Source organism: Scyliorhinus canicula, chromosome 15 (assembly GCF_902713615.1).
Source record: "Scyliorhinus canicula chromosome 15, sScyCan1.1, whole genome shotgun sequence".
NCBI classification, from domain to species: domain Eukaryota; kingdom Metazoa; phylum Chordata; class Chondrichthyes; order Carcharhiniformes; family Scyliorhinidae; genus Scyliorhinus; species Scyliorhinus canicula.
The window spans coordinates 58,305,845-58,329,327 of record NC_052160.1 but is presented as its reverse complement, the minus strand read 5'-3'; the positions used below and the strand labels follow the sequence as shown (position 1 = coordinate 58,329,327).

The window sequence follows — 23,483 nt, the reverse complement described above, 5'->3', positions numbered from 1 at the left end:
AAAGCCCCAGCAGATCTACCAGGAGAGGAAACCGAGTCAGTGCCTCGAGGCCCTTAGACTCTTTGTCAGAACTTCAAATGAAGAATCTAATGACTCGAGATGTTGGCTGTGTTTTTCCCCTCGTGGATGCTGGAGCTGCTGGGGGTTTCCGCCCTCCTCTCTTCCTGTTTCAGATTCCAGCATCCGTAGCACTTTGCTTCGGGGCTGGTTTTGACTTGTAATGCAGAACAAGGCCAGCAGCGCAGGTTCAATTCCCGTACCGGCCTCCCCGAACAGGCGCCGGAATGTGGCGACTAGGGGCTTTTCACAGTAAATTTCATTGAAGGCTACTACTTGTGACAAAAAGTGATTATTATTATTTTACATCTCTGAAACAACTGCTTTCATTTGCAGGTTGAGAATGACTTATGAAGCATGCAGAATGCATCACGCAATCAACCGCAGTGCCATGTGTGCATTATTTAACGCCTGCTGCTCCCCTAGCTCCCTCTGTAGCCTTGGCAATGGATGCAGATCACATTGAGGCCATCTTTCATGCAAAATCATACTCTTACAGCGTGGCGAGTGGACTGCAGAGCTCATTGTGGTTTTGAACACCAGAAAATCTCTATATCGTGCCAGTGAAAAGATTAACCTTAAATTTGGTGCACTGGCAGTAAAATATCAAGCGATTTATGCTTGAGAATGATGTTTGAGGGTGGGTCTATATGCACTATGCACAGGGGATTGAACAACAGGAAGTCATGCACATGCTTGGCTAAGAGTTAAGAGCACAGAATTCCTTTTTTTTGCCAAAAGTGGGAGAATGCCTGATTTCCTAAATGGTTAATGATCCATTAATGGTGTTGAATAAACACAGACCTTTGTGAAGTATGATTTGTTTAGCTGTTCATTAATGACAGAGAAAAAGGCCATTTGTCATTAGAAGGGAATTTTACCAGTAACCCTTTCCTGCTGAGTCCCATGTCTCAATTGTTGCTCTCCAAAATATCTTGCAGTCTGGTTACCAAAAGCCAGGATTTTCTAAGTACATCTAAGAAATACATAGGTTTTTCTTTGCATGCGTTTAGTTTATTGGAAGCACCAATAAAAGCCCAGCAAATTTGTTGAGATTCTCAATAGTGTAGGGTCGCTAACCCTCTGGGATTATCGTGGAGCCACCCGAAGTGGAAAAATTAATCCCCAAGCAAGCAACCGAGGGGAGAAATCAGTGGGGTATTGTTGGGCTTTTGCCTTTATTTGAATGCTATTTACTGTTTGAGGGCAGCATGGTAGCATGGTGGTTAGCATCAATGCTTCACAGCTCCAGGGTCCCAGGTTCGATTCCCGGCTGGGTCACTGTCTGTGCGGAGTCTGCACGTCCTCCCCGTGTGTGCGTGGGTTTCCTCCGGGTGCTCCGGTTTCCTCCCACAGTCCAAAGATGTGCGGGTTAGGTGGATTGGCCATGCTAAATTGCCCGTAGTGTCCTAAAAAGTAAGGTTAAGGGGAGGGGGGGGGGGGGTTGTTGGGTTACGGGTATAGGGTGGATACATGGGGTTGAGTAGGGTGATCATTGCTCAGCACAACATTGAGGGCCGAAGGGCCTGTTCTGTGCTGTACTGTTCTAAGTTAATTGTAAATATATTGCAGTTGGAGAGAAGAGGGTTTTTGATGGGACAGAGCAGCTGGTGGTGGGAGGTCCCATGATGAAATCTCCAGGAATACATCCAACCAGAGGTAGCAACGCAAACTGAGAGAATGGTTGTTTTGTGCCCCCATTAAATCCACCCCCCACCACCCCCGGGCTGTTTTTAAATTTTTTTTACCATTTGTTGTTTGATTTTATTTCCAATTCTTGCCTCGATTACTTAGCGTTATAAAATAAACAGAATACGATTTGAAACCTTTCAGCCCCATCAGCACCCCCATTCCTACCGTACTCCATTCCCCATTCTCGCTGTTATTAAGAACATTGCACTCAACAAGGCAGCACCATTTTGATGATTAAATGAAACAAAATGAAATTAAAATCGCTTATTGTCACGAGTAGGCTTCAATGAAGTTACTGTGAAAAGCCCCTAGTCGCCACATTCCGGCGCCTGTTCGGGGAGGCTGTTACGGGAATCAAACCGTGCTGCTGGCCTGCCTTGGTCTGCTTTCAAAGCTAGCGATTTAGCCCAGTGTGCTAAACAGCCCAAGCAAACTATCTTCTCACCATGTCCTTCAAATGATTCCAGGAATAGATTTAATTACCTCCTGGGCCCATGATAACGATTCCCTCTATGACACTAAGTTGTTATCTTCCACAGCATTATGTTCATATTAGCTGTTCTAGACAGAATCTTACAAATAGACGGGATGGTCAAATAGGTAAAAACAATTCTCTTCTTACTTTTAACTTTCTGGATTTCAATACCTTTCCAGATGTATTTGAACTCTTTCACATGAGGGTTCCTGACTTGTTATTTTAGCCTTGTCACATGGTTTACGTTTCCCCATTGCTTCCACAGAAATTGCTATTTGTCCCAACAACCATGAGGTCCACATTTACAAGAAAGAAGGGTCCAAGTGGAGCAGGATTCACGAGTTGAAGGAGCATAGTGGGCATGTGACAGGTGAGACACCGTACTTTATTCTGGAATACAAGATCTCAGTGGTCATGCACATTCACCACGTTCAGGACAGACACATATCTTAATGGTTCATCAATTATGAAATACAGAATTTGAATATTGCTGGAAAGAGAGACATGTTGTTGAAGCTTTTCATTTTGCACTCATCAAGACAAATGCAAGAATGCCAAATTTCAAAATTGCGCAACAATTTATACTATAGGAGAAAAGGGGGCTGATGCAAAATATACCCCAAAATAATGATCAAGACAGGGATTTCCCACTAGTTGCTGTATTATATTATACGCACTTCAGTAAACTGTAAAATAGAAATGCCTAATAAATGAAATGAAATGAAAATCGCTTATTGTCACAAGTAGGCTTCAAATGAAGTTACTGTGAAAAGCCCCTAGTCGCCACATTCCAGCGCCTGTTCGGGGAGGCTGGTACGGGAATAACCTGATATGACGATAAACAAAATCCAATCCAAATCCAATATGAGGCAAGTCGTGTCAACAGTTCAGGCAGATCTTCGTTGTACACAACCAGCTTGGATGCACAGGATTACTTAGAGTTTATAATACAAAAACAGGCCATTTGACTCAAATATCTGCACTTGGTATTTATGTTCCACAGGAGCCTCTATCCATCCCTTTACATCGAACCTGATCAATACACCCATCTATTATTTCCCCTCTCGTGCACTTATCTAGATTCCCCTTAATTGTATCTGTGTTGTTCACCTCAACTGCTGAACGTGGTAGAGTTGCACTTTCTCATCACTCTCTGGGTGAAGAAGTTTCTGCTCAATTCTTTATTGGATTTATTAGTGACTGCCTAATGGCCTTCATTTTTCCTGCTTTCACTCAGTCCTGCTTACTGTTGATGGGTTTTCTTGGTGCAGGTATAATGAAAACTGTAAGATGCCCTTGAGAATCTGTGTTCTATATACTTTGTGGTCAATCCAATCCAATGTCTTTGTTCTTAAATTAGGGATTGGCTGGGCTCCGGAGAGTAATCGCATTGTGACCTGTGGGACTGACCGTAATGCCTATGTCTGGTCCCTGAAGGGCAATGTTTGGAAGCCAACTCTTGTCATCCTAAGAATCAACCGTGCAGCCAGATGTGTGAAGTGGTCACCAAAGGAAAACAAGTTTGCGGTGGGCAGCGGATCACGGCTGATTTCCATCTGCTACTTTGAGCAGGACAATGATTGGTAAGCTTGCAGCGACTGGACTGGGAAATGAATCTCAGAGATCAGGTATCAGATAGTGACTCATGGCACCCAGCAGCCTCCATTAGACAGTAAGTCAGCAATGCTGAGAGATTGGACAATGGCTGGCGTGGGAACTGGCTAATATCACACTAAAGGCTTGTATGTAGATAGCACCTTACACAAACTCAAAGAACTTTACAGCCAATTAAGTACTTTTTGATGTGTAATCCCTAATTGTAAAGTAAGAAACATGGCAGCCAATGTGTGCACAGTGTGATCCCATATACACCAAAGGGATAAAACAAATCAAGTTTTTGTGACATTGCAGGAGTGATGGATATTGAAATGAAAATCGCTTATTGTCACAAGTAGGCTTCAAATGAAGTTACTGCGGAAAGCCCCTATTAGCCAGGATCCAGGGAGAACGTCTCCTCTATGAATAGTGTTTTGGGATCATTTACATCCACATTTTAGATGAGAAAGGGTGCCTTGGTTTGACATCTCCACCCAAAAGAAGGCACCTCCAACAATGTAGCACATCTTTGATACTGCACTAACTTCGATAATTTCCCTGGAGTGAGAGTTAAATCCACAATTTTCTGACTCAGAAGCAAGATTCCTACTTGCTGAGGGACAGCTGACATTGGTAAAACAGTGACGTGGGAAATGCATTGCTTGAAGTATGAAATTTTCAGATGTAATCAATATGTTATCCCTACATTTAAATACACTGGCATCTGAAATCGGGGGCATCTTCCATCTCCCAGTTCTAACATTCCTCACCCTGACAACCTTAATATCCACTTCCAAGTTTTATTTGTGAGGTCCAGTGTTCCTAAGAATCTGCCAGTGTGAAATTCTTCTAATGTGATGTGGAAACTCCCTCTTCTCATTGTTTCCTGGTCGTAAGGTCTCGATTAATGCAGTTGTTAAACCAATTAAGGGAGAGAATTTGGGGGTGGGGTGGGGGGTGATAATGGTAACACTGTAATAAGAACCAGAAAGTAGGTCTTGGTTTCTTAAATGTTCTCCAACAGCACCGCAGTGCTACCTGTATCCCCTTTATATATTGGTGCAGCCCATTAGACAATGAAAACTCCAATTTTAACTTAAGTACTGGGAATTTAACTATTTCCTAACTCCTAACCGGCTGGGGGGTGGTGGAAAGAAGTAGAATGTGCCATGGACCACCCCACCTTAGAAGTAACAGAGTAGAAAATGATTTACTCTGCACCAAGCACGATCAAATCTGTTACTGGCACTCGGTGTTCGAAGAGGAAACTGTTCCCTTTCCCAGCACCAATATTCCTCCGGTGGACAAGGAAAAAAAATATTTTTATGAGTTCAAATACACTGACGCCCTCGCAGTGTGTCTGCTTTACTCCCTGAGGTGTAGTCAAGGAGAAGCCCATTGCCCATGCAAACTGCACTCTCACTTGTAGATGTGGGTGTGTGTGCTCGCTCGGAAAGGAATGAAAGAAACACACAAAGAAAACCTGGATTGTCTGCATTCTGCACCATCAGGGTTTGATCTTGCATGCTTATATTTTACAGGTGGGTTTGCAAGCATATCAAGAAGCCAATTCGTTCCACCATACTGAGTCTGGATTGGCATCCCAACAATGTTCTGTTGGCTGCTGGATCCTCTGACTTCAAATGCAGGTAACATGCACATGATTTCATCGCATTTATCATTTCAGGCAGGTTTGGGGAAAATTGAAAAATTTATATTTTCTCCACATACCGTTTGATTTTATAAATGTAATTCATTGATAGTGTTCCTGCTTTGTGAATTTCACTTTGTGAATAGCAAGATCTGCAAGGAATCCACATTGTCACGCTACCTGCCTCTGTCTCTAGTATTGATGCAGAATACACTCAGGGTGCTCGTGTGAATTATGCACCTGCGCTGCTATCCAATGCATTAGCTACTAGCCACATCTGGCTAAATTAATAGTAAGTAAAGAGTGATTCAGTGCATGCAGATGTTGGACCTGTGACCTTACACTGGTGCAACATAGGCAGGTTAACTGATGTACATTTGATAAAATGGTAAGACAAAAAGATTCTCATTTTTCTAGTGCTTCTCAAAGACCACCAGCCATTTTGAAATACTTTGCAGCCAATTACCTTTAAAGTATAGTCACTGTCGTAATTTTGGAAAACAATAGGCAAAGTAATATGATATAGATGATCTGCTCTTGTGATGCTGTGTGAGGGATAAATATTGATTAGGACGCCAGGGAGGACACAGAAAATGCTGGATAAGCTCAACAGGCCTGGCAGCATCTGTAGAGAGAGAAAAACAAGTAGTGTTCCAAGTCCAGGTAACTCTTATCCAGACTCAAAACATTAATTCTGTTTCTCTCGGACGGCATGGTGGCGCAGTGGTTAGCACTGCTGCCAACGACGCTGAGGACCCGGGTTCGCTCCCCAACCTGGGTCACTGTCTGTGTGGAGATTGCACATTCTCCCCATGTCTGCGTGGGTCTTACCCCCACAACCCAAAGATGTGCAGGTTAGGTGGATTGGCCACACTAAATTGCCCCTCAATTGGGAAAAGAAAATGATTGAGAACTCTAAATTTCAAAAAACAAAAATTCTGTTTCTCTCTCCACAGATGCTGCCAGACCTGCAGAGTTTGTCCAGCATTTTCTGTTTTCATTTCAGATTTCCAGCACCTGCAGTATTTTGCTTTTCTTGTCCTTGGCTTCCTAACTCCTGGCTCCTAATTTCCAAGTTTCTTGTTTCGCTGGCTCCAGTCTCCCCTCTCTCTGTCTCCCGTTTTCAAAATAATTTCTAGCTGTTGGTCGCCCACTCGTATCCCTGTGATTCGTTCTCTCCTACTGCCTTCTCTTCCCTATCTCTCTGACCTAAGTTTCGTTGGTTAAAGATAGGTTATCCAGTATGTAAAACAATGTGCGTGTGTATCGGAAATATATTATTCCGCCCTCTGGACAATTGTTTTACATCATGTGCTGTGACACAATGGATTTCATCCTCACCGCTGTGCCGAGTTCATCTGATTTCGGTCAAAAGGTTATTGGGGCCGTTAAAATTGGTTTCAGTCATTTGGGACAGAATGCTGGTGGCTGGTGGGAAAGAAAATTGACCTCAACCGCTGCTGCTGATTGGGTATTCAGTACAGACCTCGGGGTCAAACCTGGGTATGTGAAGCTGCACAGAACAAACTATTCACCACCTTGGATCACATGCCACGAATGGCCAGTTCATGGAAGCAAGATCAACAAATCGCTGAAGCTTCCCTGTTCTCTTAACCTAGTTCTATTACTGTCTGTGGTTTTAAAATCAACACCTTGAAGTGTCAGCAGCATTGAAGCTGTGGTGGAAACCTCTTGAAGTGGAGCCAGTGTTGCATATTTGGATTTACCACAGCCCCAAGTCCAGTTAGAATCTCACAAATGCACAGGGGTTGGCAGTCACTTGCTGTAAGAATGTAGCCTCGTCACCAGCGCTCTAACTGCACTTGCGCACTTTTGTTGCCAGGGTGTTCTCTGCCTACATCAAGGAGGTTGAGGAGAAACCATCACCCACGCCATGGGGTTCGAAGATGCCCTTTGGAGAGCTGATGTTCGAGTCCAGCGGAACCGGAGGCTGGGTTCATGGAGTCTGTTTCTCAGACAGTGGGAACCGTTTGGGCTGGGTCAGCCATGACAGCACTGTGTGTGTCACCGATGCCAACAAGAAAACAACGTAAGACTCCATTTTAATTCACGCACATTTTATACAGGTAACCCCATCGATAACACACATTGATGATCAAAAACATTTTTCACAACATCACTCAATAGAGTTTATTTTGTGAATGAAATGTAGGTAGAAAATTGTGTCAAATAATTCCACAGTGGCAGCATGGTGGCGCAGTGGGTTAGCCCTGATGCCTCACGGCGCCGAGGTCCCAGGTTCGATCCCGGCTCTGGGTCACTGTCCGTGTGGAGTTTGCACATTCTCCCCGTGTCTGCGTGGGTTTCGCCCCCACAACCCAAAGATGTGCAGGCTAGGTGGATTGGCCACGCTAAATTGCCCCTTAATTGGAAAAAATTAATTGGGTACTCTAAATTTATAAAAAAAAATGTAAAAAAATAATTCCACAGTCACATGTTAACATCAAATGGCTACTAGTGCACAGCCCTTTACACTACATACATTGATAGTGGTCACATGGTGACAGGGTTAAAGGTTATCTGACAACAGTAACTATTCACAGGAAACCTTTTGATGTTAAACCATTAGCAGTACTGCTCACAGCAGGGATTACATAAGAACATAAGAACTAGGAGCAGGAGTAGGCCATCTGGCCCCTCGAGCCTGCTCCGCCATTCAATTAGATCATGGCTGATCTTTTGTGGACTCAGCTCCACTTTCCGGCCCGAACACCATAACCCTTAATCTTCAAAAAACTATCTATCTTTACCTTAAAAACATGTAATGAAGGAGCCTCAACTGCTTCACTGGGCAAGGAATTCCATAGATTCACAACCCTTTGGGTGAAGAAGTTCCTCCTAAACTCAGTCCTAAATCTACTTCCCCTTATTTTGAGGCTATGTCCCCTAGTTCTGCTTTCACCCGCCAGTGGAAACAACCTGCCCGCAGCTATCCTATCTATTCCCTTCATAATTTTAAATGTTTCTATAAGATCCCCCCTCATCCTTCTAAATTCCAATGAGTACAGTCCCAGTCGACTCAACCTCTCCTCATAATCCAACTCCTTCAGCTCTGGGATTAACCTAGTGAATCTCCTCTGCACACCCTCCAGTGCCAGTACGTCCTTTCTCAAGTAAGGAGACCAAAACTGAACACAATACTCCAGGTGTGGCCTCACTAACACCTTTACAATTGCAACATAACCTCCCTAGTCTTAAACTCCATCCCTCTAGCAATGAAGGACAAAATTCCATTTGCCTTCTTAATCACCTGTTGCACCTGTAAACCAGCCTCAACTGCTTCACTGGGCAAGGAATTCCATAGATTCACAAGGGATTGTGCAGCGACGCATGTCCGAACAAAGTGCACATCATCAAACATCTAGTGGATATTCTGAACTTTCTATTAACAAACCACAGCCACTTATGGGCTAGAAAATGGACCTCGGTTTGCCGATTTTTCTGACGTAACTGTGGGTATAACTCGCATCCGAGGACTCCTCAAAGACGTCCGACCTGAAAGAATTAGATAATTTCTCGGGCATCCCTAGAAGCCACCTAAAACAGTCGGTTAAGGACCCTTGCATATGTTAATGAGGGCCGAACAGCCATTTAGCGACCTCTCAATAAATTGATGTCCCAAGAGTGCAGGTAGGCTTCAGGCTAGTACTGCAAGGCTTCACCCGGAGTGGGTGCAGCGCAGGGACTGTCTGCCACCATCATTTTAGCTATTTCATTTAAAACTAATATGGAACCAGGGAGAACAGGATTATTTTTCCCCACTCCACAGCAATCCTGCTGGCTCTGACCTGCTCCTCCCTTCAGGTGTCGTCCTCTCCTGCTTGACATTTACTTGAGGCTGCCGCTAACATGGCCACCATCCCAAATTTAATTCACACGCTGCAGGAAGGCAGCCTGTGGAAGTGCAGCAGGTGCGTGTGGTTAGCCCAGATTATTTAAACGAGCTGCAAGGCAAATCTGAGGCCAGCCACTGGCCTCCGCATCCAGGCACATGCCGTGGTCTTCCACGCCTGAAATTAATAGCTGGTGGGTGGCTAACTCCGTTACTATTGATGATTAAAGCACATTGTTTGTGACAGTACCTAGCTGCTTTTCGAGTTGTGGTTATATATAACATTGTTCTCTCTTCAAACCTGGCCCCTGGGTAGTTGTACAGTCCATTGTGCTGTTGAACGATGAGGACTAGGAGCGTTCCTGGTCCCTACTCTACTCTACTCTACTCACTGCTGAGTTAACCAATTGTAGCTGAGATGAGGAGCATTACAGTAGACCACAGTATGCCTGGCCTCAGAAGGGGCCCTGCTCCTGGGCACTATTTGATGCATCCTACACTGCATCCTACACTGCAAAGTGGGTGAGTGGATGTTGGTGAAGGATAGAATTGACCCCAGCTGTGATATATCCAGGTTGAGCAGCTGTCAAAGCGTAGGTGAAGAATGATGGTCTGGCTGGGGTCTGAGTGGACAGCTCATCCACAGCATGAGTCATTCCCTATAGAAGAAGTGGACTGGAGGGGGGAGGGGTAGAAAAGACAACAAACTATTAAGAATAAATTTGACCAAGTTGTGCAAGAGTATGTCAGGGCTAGATAGGATAGACCACATATCATAACAAGGAGTGTGGGTGGGGTTTTAAGGTTTTGGGTAAGAGATGTGAGGCAGGAGGGGACAATGCAGCAAGTTACAATGCCCTGGAACACTCTGCCTACAAGGATGGTGGGAACAAAGAGCCAACATGGCCTCGATGGGCCGAATTGCCACCTTGTATCCTGTAATAATCCTATGACAGAGCTTTCCAGCATCTAGATGTTCTGATAATATGTTTATTGTTTTTCTTTCCTGTATTTGCTATTGACTGAAGTTATTTTCACTTGCCGACAGGGTTGCTATCCTTGATACAGAATCTCTACCTCTCCTGACTGTTACATTCATCACCGAGAACAGTTTAGTAGCAGCGGTAAGTCATGTGGCAGTAGGAATACACTTGCATCCCTCAAACAGGATCTGGTAGCTCTGTCCACATGCCACTGAAACATCCAAGTTGTTTGGAGGGAAATTCTTTTCAAACATACTTCACACTTCAAGAAGGATGGCAAGGCCTTGTCACGGGTGCAGAGGTGATGTTACTGGAATGGTGGGCGGGTTAAGCTACTTCAGTGATGTGGAAAGATTGGAGGAGGAGGGATGCTTCTCTTTGGAACAGAGAAGGTTTTTGGAGGTCTCGTGAATTATGAAGAGTTTTGGTAAATAATGAGGAACTGTCTCCAATGGAGGAGGATAATATATTTGAAAGGGGAAATATGTGTAGAGCAGTGGGGAAAGAACATAGAATCACAGACTTTACAGGGCAGAAGGGGGCCATTCGGCCCATCGAATCTGCACCAGCCCATGGAAAGAGCACCCTGCCCAAGCCCACACCTCCACCCTATCCCCACACTATCCTCGTAACCTCACCTAACCTTTTTTTTGGACACCAAGGGCAATTTAGCATTGCCAATCCACCTAACCTGCACACCTTTGGACTGTGCTACCGTGCTGCCCCACTGGGAGAGGGGTGAGTCTAATTGGATAGCTATTTCAAGGAGCTAACAAGGGACATTATGGGCCAAATAGGTTCTTTGTGGTGTAAGACTCAATGATTCCATAAAACCTTCAGCTGCACAGGAAGTGTGTGAGTTGTATGTACTCTGTTGGTGCTGAAGCCGATAAACGCCAGCGTTAAGATTTTGACTCATCTCGGGGTGGGGGGAGGTGGAGTAATGTTTTGAATACACACATATCAACAGAAAGTTATCTCGGGCAGCACGACTGTAACATTCACCCTAGATGTCAGTAAGTTGCAATTTAATGGACTGAAGATTCATTTTGTGTCTGCTGTCTTCTCCCAGGGTCATGACTGCTACCCAGTGCTGTTCACTTACGACACTGCCAAAGATACGGTGACATTCGGCAAGAAACTGGATGTTCCCAAACAGAATGTGCAGCAGGGACTGTCAGCTCTGGCGAAGTTCAGGAACCTGGACAAACACGCGTCAGCCGATGACAACAACATCAACCTTATGACCCTGCATAAGAACAGCATCAGGTGAGGAGTGTGGTGCTCCTGACAAATAAATCCTCCTAAAATGTACTGCATCATACTTCACCACATGGAGCTCTGTTTGCCTTGCTTCTGCCCATCGCACCATTGTGAAATCTGCAACTCTCCTCGTCATTATCTACCAATATTGGGCAAGTTTTGTAACATTTGCAAATTTTATCCATGACCGCATGCAATCCATTTTTACACATTGAAAAGAGCAGTCAGCCTAAAACTGACCCTAGGCGTGAGGCTTATGACCATGACGGGGAGAAAAATGGAGGGATGAATCCAATACAATGAAAAGGGGGCGACTCGAGTTCGAATTCTTAATCCTGAACATTCAATTTCGAATGAGTTGTTTACACTACAAAAGGAAGCCATTCAGTCCATTAATGAGGTCAAACATTAACTTCGGTAGGTAGGACTTGCATGTGCCTCGAAAGTGGTAAATCTAGTTCCACAAAAATAGCTATCTATGTAGAGTAGAGCATATAAAAAAGATCAAATGTTCGCTTTAGGAGATAATCTAGACTAGGCTTGTCCAACTTCTTCACTCGGGGTGGGGGTACATTTGCATATTTTTCTCACTCAAGGGGCCACTAAACAAATTTCAGAAAAATGTTGAGGTTTTGAGGAAAGAAAAAATTGCTGAACCAATGTAAAGCAATAAACTTCAAGTTTAAAAAAAAAGTATGCAATAAATATGACGAGAATGTTGGAGGATCAGTGAATGTGGGTGGGAGTGAGTGTGCGTCATGGTGAGAGTAAGTGAGTAAACAGGCTGTCTGCGTGGCATACACTCCCTCCCAGGAACCCACTCAGTCACCGTCACCTCCCTGGTCCCACCAAAGTGACAAACGTTCAATGGCCTCGGGCCAGATTCGACTTGCCTCAACTTTCGCATCGCAACCCAACCCCCAGGTCGAGCCTGGGCTCGAGTTTGGGCTCCCCCAAGGATGCAGCCCCAGCATTCCATCGCTTCTCTCACCGACTAGCCTTCAACACGCCGTGCTGCTCTACCAATCAGAAATTGAACTCCCTGATACGCTCATTAATCACCCTTACTGATAGGGAGAGAAACAGCCTCTGATTGGAGTTGCAGCGCCAAGCAGAAACTTGCATTGGAACTTGGCTGGGTATCAGGAATTTTGAAAACTGCCTCCAGAAGCCGAATAGAGGGGCTTTGGGAGCTGTATCCGGCTGGGTAGAGGGGCTTTGGGAGCTGGACCCGGCTGGGTAGAGGGGCTTTGGGAGCTGGACCCGGCCGGGTAGAGGGGCTTTGGGAGCTGGACCCGGCTGGGTAGAGGGGCTTTGGGAGCTGTATCCGGGTGGATAGAGGGGCTTTGGGAGCTGTATCCGGCCGGGTAGAGGGGCTTTGGGAGCTGTATCCGGCCGGGTAGAGGGGCTTTGGGAGCTGTATCCGGCCGGGTAGAGGGGCTTTGGGAGCTGGACCCGGCCGGGTAGAGGGGCTTTGGGAGATGTATCCGGCCGGGTAGAGGGGCTTTGGGAGCTGGACCCGGCCGGGTAGAGGGGCTTTGGGAGCTGTATCTGGCTGGGTAGAGGGGCTTTGGGAGCTGTATCCGGCCGGGTAGAGGGGCTTTGGGAGCTGTATCCGGCCGGGTAAAGGGGCTTTATGAGCTGTATCCGGCTGGGTAGGGGCTTTGGGAGCTGTATCCAGGTGGGTCGAGGGCTTTGTGAGCTGTATCCGGCCGGGTAGAGGGGCTTTGGGAGCTGTATCCGGCCGGGTAGAGGGGCTTTGGGAGCTGTATCCGGCCGGGTAGAGGGGCTTTGGGAGCTGTATCCGGCTGGGTAGAGGGGCTTTGGGAGCTGTATCCGGCTGGGTAGGGGCTTTGTGAGCTGTATCCAGGTGGGTAAAGGGGCTTTGGGAGCTGTATCCAGGTGGGTAGAGGGGCTTTGGGAGCTGTATCCGGCTGGGTAGAGGGGCTTTGGGAGCTGTATCCAGCCGGGTAGAGGGGCTTTGGGAGCTGTATCCGGCTGGGTAGAGGGGCTTTGGGAGCTGTATCCAGTCGGGTAGAGGGGCTTTGGGAGCTGTATCCGACCGGGTAGAGGGGCTTTGGGAGCTGTATCCAACCGGGTAGAGGGGCTTTGGGAGCTGTATCCGGCTGGGTAGAGGGGCTTTGGGAGCTGTATCCGGCTGGGTAGAGGGGCTTTGGGAGCTGTATCCGGCTGGGTAGAGGGGCTTTGGGAGCTGTATCCAGTCGGGTAGAGGGGCTTTGGGAGCTGTATCCGGCTGGGTAGAGGGGCTTTGGGAGCTGTATCCGGCTGGGTAGAGGGGCTTTGGGAGCTGTATCCAGGTGGGTAGAGGGGCTTTGGGAGCTGTATCCAGGTGGGTAGAGGGGCTTTGGGAGCTGTATCCAGGTGGGTAGAGGGGCTTTGGGAGCTGTATCCGACCGGGTAGAGGGGCTTTGGGAGCTGTATCCGGCTGGGTAGAGGGGCTTTGTGAGCTGTATCCCGCTGGGTAGGGGCTTTGGGAGCTGTATCCGACCGGGTAGAGGGGCTTTGGGAGCTGTATCCGGCTGGGTAGAGGGGCTTTGTGAGCTGTATCCAGGTGGGTAAAGGGGCTTTGGGAGCTGTATCCGGCTGGGTAGAGGGGCTTTGTGAGCTGTATCCAGGTGGGTAGAGGGGCTTTGGTAGCTTTATCCAGCTGGAGAGAGGGCTTTGCGAGCTGTATTTAGCCGGGTATAGAGGGGCTTTGGAAGCTGTATCCGGACCCCTGACCATATCTTGGATGAGCCAGATCGAGACCTCGGAAAATCTGTTATGTTGGGAGATATTGAACACAATCAGGAAGTATCAGTTCACAACTTCAAGTTGCCTGGATTATATTCTTTTCTCATCCAGCTTGGTTTAAAGTTAATTTATTTTCATGTAATGGATTCAGTGTTCTGTGCCTATGACTGAGTGTTCTGGGTGACTTAATGTACCACACCCACAGAAACTGGCTTGAGAACAAGCTAGGCAGTCCATTATGTAATGTCTAAAATTCTCATTTTCCATTGATTCAATTATTTTGTTGAGTTTATTTTTGCCCAAGTTTCTGATGCTTTATCCGCCACTTTGATCTCCTCCTTTACCTATAAACCATTCCCCAGTGGACAAGCTTCTAATCTGTCCTCTGAGCTTTTGCTAACATCTCTGTTGTGTGTAGTACATTGAACGGTGAAGGACCATCCTACCCTTCCTTAGTTGTTTTGATTATTTAACCAAAGTGAGTGCACTCCATTCATTGTCTGTGAAATGCAATAAAAAAGTTATTCAGGGAATTTAGAGGAATGAGAGGCGATCTCATTGAAACATATAGGATGCTCTTGACAGGGTAAATGCTGGGAGGATGTTTTCCCCCAAGAGAGTCCAGCACCAGAGGGCAAAGTCTCAGAATAAAGGGGGTGCTAATTTCAGACTGTGATTAGGAGGAACCCTCAAGAGAGTTGTGAGTCTTTGCCAGGGCGGAGTCGTTGTGTATAATTAAGGCTGAGATGGATAGAATCTTGATCTGTATGGGGATCAAGCGTCACAGGGAAAGGGTAGGAAAGTGGATGTGAGGAATGTCTGACCAGCCATGTTCCTATTGAATGATTTATTTTCTATGGCCTTATGGCAGAGTGACTGAGAACGTGGACAAATATGAACTGATCAGAGGGGGTTAACACTGACTTGTTAAATGAGAAATCATATCAAACTAACCTCATTCAGATTTTTAAGGAAGTCACCAATGTGGTAGATAAGGGTTTCTATAGATATTCGCTTTCTGGACTTGGCATTGGCTAAGGTTGCACACAAGTGATAGTTAGCAAAACTGAACAACATAGAATTGGAGACAATCGATTTGGCATGGATAGAGAATAAATGGAAGTGGGAGGGGAAAATGAGATTGCAATATAGAGCAGCCATGAGGAACAGGTTCCAGAGACTGAATGACCTATTCCTAAGGCCCTCAGTTGTGTGATATGTTATAGTATCCATCACCTTGACTCCATATAATGTGCTATTTGCCCATCTCTGAACTAGCTTCCTTGAACCAGGTCAAACACCCTTCAAGTTAATCACATCGCCACACTGAGGGAATTACAAGAGCAGTTTGCCACCTAAGAAGCCAACTGATGTTTGAGGTGCTAAATTTCAGAGCATTTTAGTACAAATTCTGAAACAGGGATTTTTAAAATATTAATTATAATATTTAATATAACAAAATTGAGGCATATTGCTAACTGGCTGTGTTTATGGATTTCTATTTAATGGTTAGTGCAGACTAACCAAAATTTTACATAACACTGCATGATCTATGACACAATTCTTTCAAGTTGGGCCCACAGTCTTAAAGCCCCCAATCCTGCTCCTGTTTTATTTTACTGTTGGGTGAGTGGGCAGACCTAACCGTTGCTGGAGGCTTGAGCCCACTGTCAGACCAGAAACCAGATCAGACTGTCTGGCCTCTCTTTGATGCTAAAGAGGTGTAGGTTTTCTCGATTGGCCATGATAGATTGCCACTTAGCGTCCACGGATGTGCAGGGTTACGGGGGTAGGGTGGGGGAGTTGGCCTAGGTAGGGTGCTCTTTCAGAGGGTCAGTGCAGACTCAATAGGCCGAATGGCCTCCTTCTGCACTGTAGCGATTCTCCCTTTCATACCTCTCCCCAACAACTCAGCTCCAGAAGCAGTTCCTTTACTATTTGGCAGCAAGGTCACCACCATCTACCAGTGTGCTTCAGTGGAGACAAATGATTTGCTATAACTCTGGTACAGTTAACAGCATGCTGTCCCATTGCTTTTATACTAAATCCAAACGCCTGTGAAAAATGTAGAAAGTTACAGGGTGTCACAATGAACAAAACCTCCCGCCAGACCTCTATATTTTAAAAATAAATTTAGAGTACCCAATTATTTTTTTCCCAATTAAGGGACAATTTAGTGTGGTCAATCCACCCACCCTGCATATCTTTGGGTTATGGGGGTGAGACCTATGCAGACACAGGGAGAATGTGCAAACTACAAACGGACAGTGACCCGGAGCTGGTATTGAACCCTGGTCCTTGGTGCTGTGAGACAGCAGTGCTAACCACTGTGCCATCCCCAGTATTTCTAGATTTATAATAGGAAAGTCAAAACATTGTCCTTAACTCTTCATTTTCATTACAGCCAAATCTCCGTTCTCGAGGGTGGAAAGAAGAATTGTTCGAAGTTTTGCACCACTGGTATGGATGGTGGAATGGCAATCTGGGATATTAAGGTAAAAGTTATGCTGACCTCTTTTCCCCCAGCGCCTCAACCAGATGTCACCTCATCAGGTTCAGGAACAACCTTTAGATTCACTGAATGTGATGCATTAATGTGCTGTCTGGTGTGGGCCAAGAAGATCAGGAGGATCAATCCATGACCCCATCCAAGGAAAGACTTGGAGACCTGCTACTACTTACCTTACAGACCCCGCCTGGTCTGTAAAATGGAAGATTATGGAGCCAGTATATCCAGCTAGAAAGGAACATACATGAAAGTAGGGCGAAGAAAATAAGAAGGGGAAAATATATTCTATAGTTTGGTGGCCTGTTCTAACATGCAGGCTGTTGCTGCTGGCGATGACATAATTTACAGGAATTTAATAAAACTGTTTGTTGTGGTTCAATCACTGTTCACATGTCAGGTTTAGCTGGCCCCGATAATCTCATGCTTTCCAAATACCACTCCTGCTACACAACCTTAGAATCATAGAATCCCTATAGTGCAGGAGGACATTTGGCCCATCCAGTCTGACCAATCCTCTGAAAGAGCACCCAGGCCCCACCTAATCTGCTCAGGGGCCATTTTATTATGGCCAATCTACCTAACCTGCACATCTTGGGACTGTGGGAGGAAACTGGAAGAAATCCATGCAGATACGGGGAGAAAGTGCAAACTCCACTCAGACAGCCACCCGAGGCCTGAATTGATCCCGAGTCCCTGGCAATGTGAGGCCGCAGTGCTAACCAGCGTTCCGCCACCTTAAAAATAAATCCACAATGCTGACTTCAACCATCTGGCCACCAGGTGGTGCAGTGGGTCCCTTTCATCTTCAAGTAGCAAACATCTCTCCTCCGTGTCAGCTTTATGGACTGCAGGCACCTGGTGTTAAATTACTATTGGAACTGGGTGCACGGCCCAAAGCTACTTCCATTTTGGCACGAGCTGGAAAAATGTAAAGACCACAAGGCTGGAGGCCAGTTTGGGAAATTGAAAACATCCTTCTGTTCTTCGAAGTTGAGATTTGTTTTCCTAATGCTTTTAAAATGGAACGGTAGAAGCATTGTTTGGTATCTGGCCTTTGATCGACTCAGTCTGAGTCTGCTCATTGCTGGCGCTGGGAGTCAAAATTGGGGATCTTTGTGCCCCTCGCCTGTTACAAAACAGCACAAAAACATATTTATTTTAAAAAGTTGCATTGACGGTCTCTATACTTTTTAAAACCCCACTAAGCTGTTTCATTATTTTTTTTTTCAGACTCTGGAGGCTGATTTGAAAGGTTTGAAGATTGTCTGAAGCACTGGAGTAATCTCTTTGAAATCTTTAAGTCCTTAAATTGTCCTGCCAATCTTTCTCACACACCTCGCTTAACGCAACATAATTTTGACCAATTTTGATAAGGCTAAAAAAAAAAGTTGAAATGGGTATCACCCTTTATCATACTCCAAGTACCTAACAATATTCTATAGTATTGCCTGGTACTCTTAAAGGTACAGGAGTCTCAAATTCAGTGAATTGCTTTGCAAAGACTTTGTGCTCTACTTTTGAATGCTGCATATGGTGCCTTGGGCAAGTCCCAGTTGCTATCCTCAGGGGTTTGTCAATTAGATTTTTCTTTTACTGAAAAATGAAAACTGAGCAAGAATCTGCGCTGTTTAATTATTTTCAGGCTGTCTTTGCTGGTCATAAGATGAAATCTGTATTAAAATTCTTGCAACAATAAAATGAGTTAATCAAGCACGTTCGTTTTCCTATTTTGTTTCTTGTTGCATTTGAGGATAAACAAATCCTCCATTGAATTGGGCGATGAGCAAAATACCGTATTACCTGTGGTGGGAACAGACGAGCGTCTGGTATCCCATCGTTAGCCTGGCCTGGAGGGATTTTATTTCAGCATCTTCTGTTGCTGCAGGCTGGTTTACACACATTGTCATGATGCTTTCTGGTGGAAACTAATTGTTCTTGTTCAGTCACAATCTACTGCAGAGGTGCTGAAAGGGAAATTAAATGCAGGTGTTTGAAATTATGAAGGGTTTTGCTGAGTAAATAAGGAGACATTACTCCCGCTGGTAGGTAGCCAAGGGGCCAGAGATTGAAGATAATTGGTAGAACAGGTGATGAAAGGAAGATTTTATTTTTAAAAGCAGAATAGTTATGTAGGTGAAAGGTGAAAGGGAAATTCAATAGTAACTTTCAAACGTCGAATTAGATATATACTTGAAAAGGTGGTTTGCAGCACGACCAGAAAAGCGAGGCAAATTGAATAGCTCTTTCAAAGTGCTGGCACAGTTTGATGGATCGAATTGTGACCTTCTGTGCTCCCATGATTCTATTCAATCCATTAGCTCCAGCTTTGCAAATTATTTACAGATGGGCAGCATGGTAGCACAAGTGGATAGCACTGTGGCTTCACAGCGCCAGGGTCCCTGGCTCGATTCCCCGCTGGGTCACTGTCTGTGCCGAGTCTGCACGTTCTCCCCGTGTCTGCGTGGGTTTCCTCCGGGCACTCCGGTTTCCTCCCACAGTCCAAAGACGTGCAGGTTAGGTGGATTGGCCATGATAAATTGCCCTTGGTGACCAAAAAGGTTCGGAGGGGTTATTGGGTTACGGGGATAGGGTGGAAGTGAGGGCTTAAGTGGGCTGAATGTCCTCCTTCTGCACTCTATGTTCTATTAAGACCATTATCTCCCTCTATTCATGCGTACTGTTCTCCCAGCCCACTCACATTTGGTCTTGTTTTTTATGGGCGATCCTGCTCCTCTTTATCTGTCTTACCAAGTTTCATTGTTTTGTTTCCAGACACAGGTGATTTTTATGCTTGTTCACGACTTCTGTCTTTATCCACGACAGTAAATTGATCTGAGATTATCCATTGTCTGCTGCCGCCTTCTGGTGGGGGCAGGAACTGAATGGACATAACAGCACTCTACAGCAACCTGAGAATGGTCGTCCCCAAGCCTGTTGTTCTTCCATTTAATGAGAGCCTGGCTAATCTTTGAATTAATTTAATAATATCTTCAGCTATCCATTTTAAAATTAATTGATCAAGCATCAATTGCAATTTGCAGGAGAGAGTTCCTAATTTCTACCATCTTTTGTGAGGAAGTGTTTCCTAATTACATTCCTGAAAGTTCTGGCTCCAGTTTTTAAGAGCATTCCCTCCTAAATCTGGACTTCTCCCAACAGCAGCAATAGTTTCACCCAATTTACTCCTTAATATCATCAACTTCTATGTTCTAGAGAATGCCACCGTAGTTTGTTCAGTCTCTGTAGCTCATCTCTGGGAGACCTGGTATATTCTAGTAAATCTATCCTGTTCTCTCTCCAAGGCGAGGTGCTAAACTGCTCAGTCAGTACTTCACGTGCATTGTGTAGCTGTAGCTTCTACACCATTTGCCTATGTTGAAATCTATTTACCACAGATTTACTAATTCACTTAATCAATTGATCTTAATTTTAAGCTTCCTTCTGTTGCTTAAAGCACCGCCCATCTTTAAGTCCTTCAAATGATAGGATAGAAAGCCACATGCACAGATTTGCTAAGTTAATTAATATGGTAAAGTGACCCAACACCAAACCTTGTGAGACACCACTTGTTGTATTCTGCCAGTGAGAGTACCTGCCCATTATTCCTACTGTCGTCTCGTATTCGGCCAATGTCCTAACCAGGTCAATAATATGCCTTCGCCGGTTGCAGTGAGGTGGAGCTAATCTGCACGTTCGGCAGCTCCCGCTATCAAAGGGCTTTCGGGCCCGTTTTAGGGCCCCAAACGGCGCTGTTTTGACGATTCCAGGTGGGGGAAGGTGCTTGGAGGAATATTCCCCGGAATTTATGGTGCGCACCTGGAGTGGGGCAAAGAAAAAGGCGGCAGCAGCTCCCCAGAAAAAGCGGGGTAAGGAGGACAAAATGGCGGCCGGCAGAGCACCCGAGGATTGGAGGCAGTGGGCCCAGGAGCAGCAAGCTGCTCTCCTGCGCTGTTTTGCGGAGCTGAAGGCTGAGTTGCTGGACTCCCTGAAGGCGACTACCAGCACGCTTTTTGAGACCCAGACAACCCAGGGAGCAGCCATTCAGGTGTTGCAGCAGCAGGCCGCTGATCGGGAGGAGGAGGCCGTGGTCCTCGTGGGGAAGGTGGGCTATGGCTAGTCGGCGGGGGAGGGGGGGGCAGGGTGCCCTCTGATCCGGCTGACCACCTGGAACGTGAGGGGGCTGAATGGGCCGGTTAAGCGGGCTAGGGTATTTTCTCATTTGAAGGGGCTGAAGGCTGACGTGGCTATGCTCCAGGAGACCCACCTGAAGGTGGCGGACCAGGTTCGTCTGAGGAAGGGGTGGGTGGGGCAGGTTTTCCATTCAGGGTTACCTGATATATCTACAAGGTAATGCAGGAGGTGGAGGAGGCGTCAGTAGAGGAGCTAACGGCTAAGTGGGAGTGGGAGCTGGGGGAGCAGATCGAGGATGGGACATGGGCAGATGCCCTGGAGAGAGTTAACTCTTCCTCCTCATGTGCGCGGCTTAGCCTCATCCAATTCAAGGTGCTGCACCGGGCCCACATGTCCGGGTCTGGGATGAGTAGGTTCTTTGGGTGCGAAGACAGGTGTGTCAGGTGTTCGGGGAGTCCAGCGAACCATGCCCATATGTTCTGGGCATGTCCGGCACTGGAGGAGTTCTGGAAGGGGGTGGCAAGGACGGTGTTGAGGGTGGTAGGATCCAGGGTCAAGCCAAGCTGGGGACTCGCAAGCTTTGGGGTTGCGGTGGAACCGGGAGTGCAGGAGGCGAGAGAGGCCGGTGTTTTGGCCTTTGCGTCCCTAGTAGCCCGGCGGAGGATCTTGCTACAGTGGAAGGATGCGAGACCCCCAAGCGTGGAGACCTGGATCAATGACATGGCGTGTTTTATTCTGGAGAAGGTCAAATTCACCCTGAGGGGATCGGTACAAGGGTTCTTTAGGCGGTGGCAGCCTTTCCTCGACTTTCTGGCTCAACGATCTGGCTGAACTTCGGATCATTCGGGAGGCAGAGGGGGTCATAGATAGGAGCTTCAGGGAAGTAGTTACACCAAAGACTGGAGATAGATGGGTAACTGTAAGAGGGACTGGGAAGAAGCAGTCAGTGCAGGGACCCCCTGCGGTCGTTCCCCTGAGTAACAAGTATACCGTTTTGGATACTTGTGGGCGGGGGGACTTATCAGGGGTAAGCCATGGGGTACGGGCCCCTGGCACGGAGTCTGTCCCTGTTGCTCAGAAGGGAAGGGGGCAAAGGAGTAGAACATTAGTAATTGGGGACTCAATAGTCAGGGGCACAGATAGGAGATTTTGTGGGAGCGAGAGAGACTCACGTTTGGTATGTTGCCTCCCAGGTTTGGTATGTTGCCTCCCAGGTGCAAGGGTAAGTGATGTCTCGGATCGTGTTTTCCGGGTCCTTAAGGGGGAGGGGGAGCAGCCCCAAGTTGTAGTCCACATTGGCACTAACGACATAGGTAGGAAAGGGGACAAGGATGTCAGGCAGGCCTTTAGGGAGCTAGGATGGAAGCTCAGAGCGAGAACAAACAGAGTTGTTATCTCTGGGTTGTTGCCCGTGCCACGTGATAGGGAGATGAGGACTAGGGAGAGAGAGCAATTAAACACGTGGCTACAGGGATGGTGCAGGCGGGAGGGATTCAGATTTCTGGATAACTGGGGCTCTTTCTGGGGAAGGTGGGACCTCTATAGACGGGATGGTCTACATCTGAACCTGAGGGGCACCAATATCCTGGGGGGGGGGAGATTTGTTAGTGCTTTTGGGGGGGTTTAAACTAATTCAGCAGGGGCATGGGAACCTGGATTGTAGTTTTTGGGTACGGGAGATTGAGAGTATAGAGGTCAGGAGCACAGATTTGACTTCGCAGGAGGGTGCCAGTGTTCAGGTAGGTGGTTTGAAGTGTGTCTACTTCAATGCCAGGAGTATACGAAATAAGGTAGGGGAACTGGCAGCATGGGTTGGTACCTGGGACTTCGACGTTGTGGCCATTTCAGAGACATGGATAGAGCAGGGACAGGAATGGTTGTTGCAGGTTCCGGGGTTTAGGTGTTTTAGTAAGCTCAGAGAAGTGGGCAAAAGAGGGGGAGGTGTGGCGCTGCTAGTCAAGGACAGTATTACGGTGGCGGAAAGGATGCTAGATGGGGACTCTTCTTCTGAGGTAGTATGGGCTGAGGTTAGAAACAGGAAAGGAGAGGTCACCCTGTTTTTTGTTTTTTTTAAAATTTAGATTACCCAATTATTTTTTCCAATTAGGGGGCAATTTAGCGTGGCCAATCCACCTACTCTGCACATTTTTGGGTTGTGGGAGCGAAACCCACGCAGACACGGGGAGAATGTGCAAACTCCACACGGACAGTGACCCAGAGCCGGGATCGAACCTGGGACCTCAGCGCCGTGAGGCGGTTGTGCTAACCACTAGGCCACCGTGCTGCCCCAGAGGTCACCCTGTTGGGAGTTTTCTATAGGCCACCTAATAGTTCTAGGGATGTAGAGGAAAGGATGGCGAAGATGATTCTGGAAAAGAGCGAAAGTAACAGGGTAGTTGTTATGGGAGACTTTAACTTTCCAAATATTGACTGGAAAAGATATAGTTCGAGTACATTAGATGGGTCGTTCTTTGTACAATGTGTGCAGGAGGGTTTTCTGACACAATATGTTGACAGGC

General features: G+C 46.5%; 1 protein-coding gene across 2 annotated transcripts in view; it reads left to right on the top strand.

Annotated features, from left to right (window-relative positions):
• LOC119978427 (actin-related protein 2/3 complex subunit 1B-A-like) overlaps nucleotides 1-18,546 on the top strand; it is a 46,623-nt gene extending 28,077 nt beyond the window's left edge. For both annotated transcript variants that reach the window (XM_038820058.1, XM_038820059.1), the window contains exons 3-10: nucleotides 2,490-2,594; nucleotides 3,585-3,807; nucleotides 5,362-5,469; nucleotides 7,315-7,521; nucleotides 10,373-10,448; nucleotides 11,380-11,576; nucleotides 16,729-16,819; nucleotides 18,064-18,546. In XM_038820058.1, the coding sequence (XP_038675986.1) occupies nucleotides 2,490-2,594; nucleotides 3,585-3,807; nucleotides 5,362-5,469; nucleotides 7,315-7,521; nucleotides 10,373-10,448; nucleotides 11,380-11,576; nucleotides 16,729-16,819; nucleotides 18,064-18,102 (1,046 nt within the window). In that variant the 3' untranslated portion in view covers nucleotides 18,103-18,546. The remainder of the gene's footprint in view (nucleotides 1-2,489; nucleotides 2,595-3,584; nucleotides 3,808-5,361; nucleotides 5,470-7,314; nucleotides 7,522-10,372; nucleotides 10,449-11,379; nucleotides 11,577-16,728; nucleotides 16,820-18,063) is intronic.
• The last annotated feature ends 4,937 nt before the right edge of the window (nucleotides 18,547-23,483 follow it).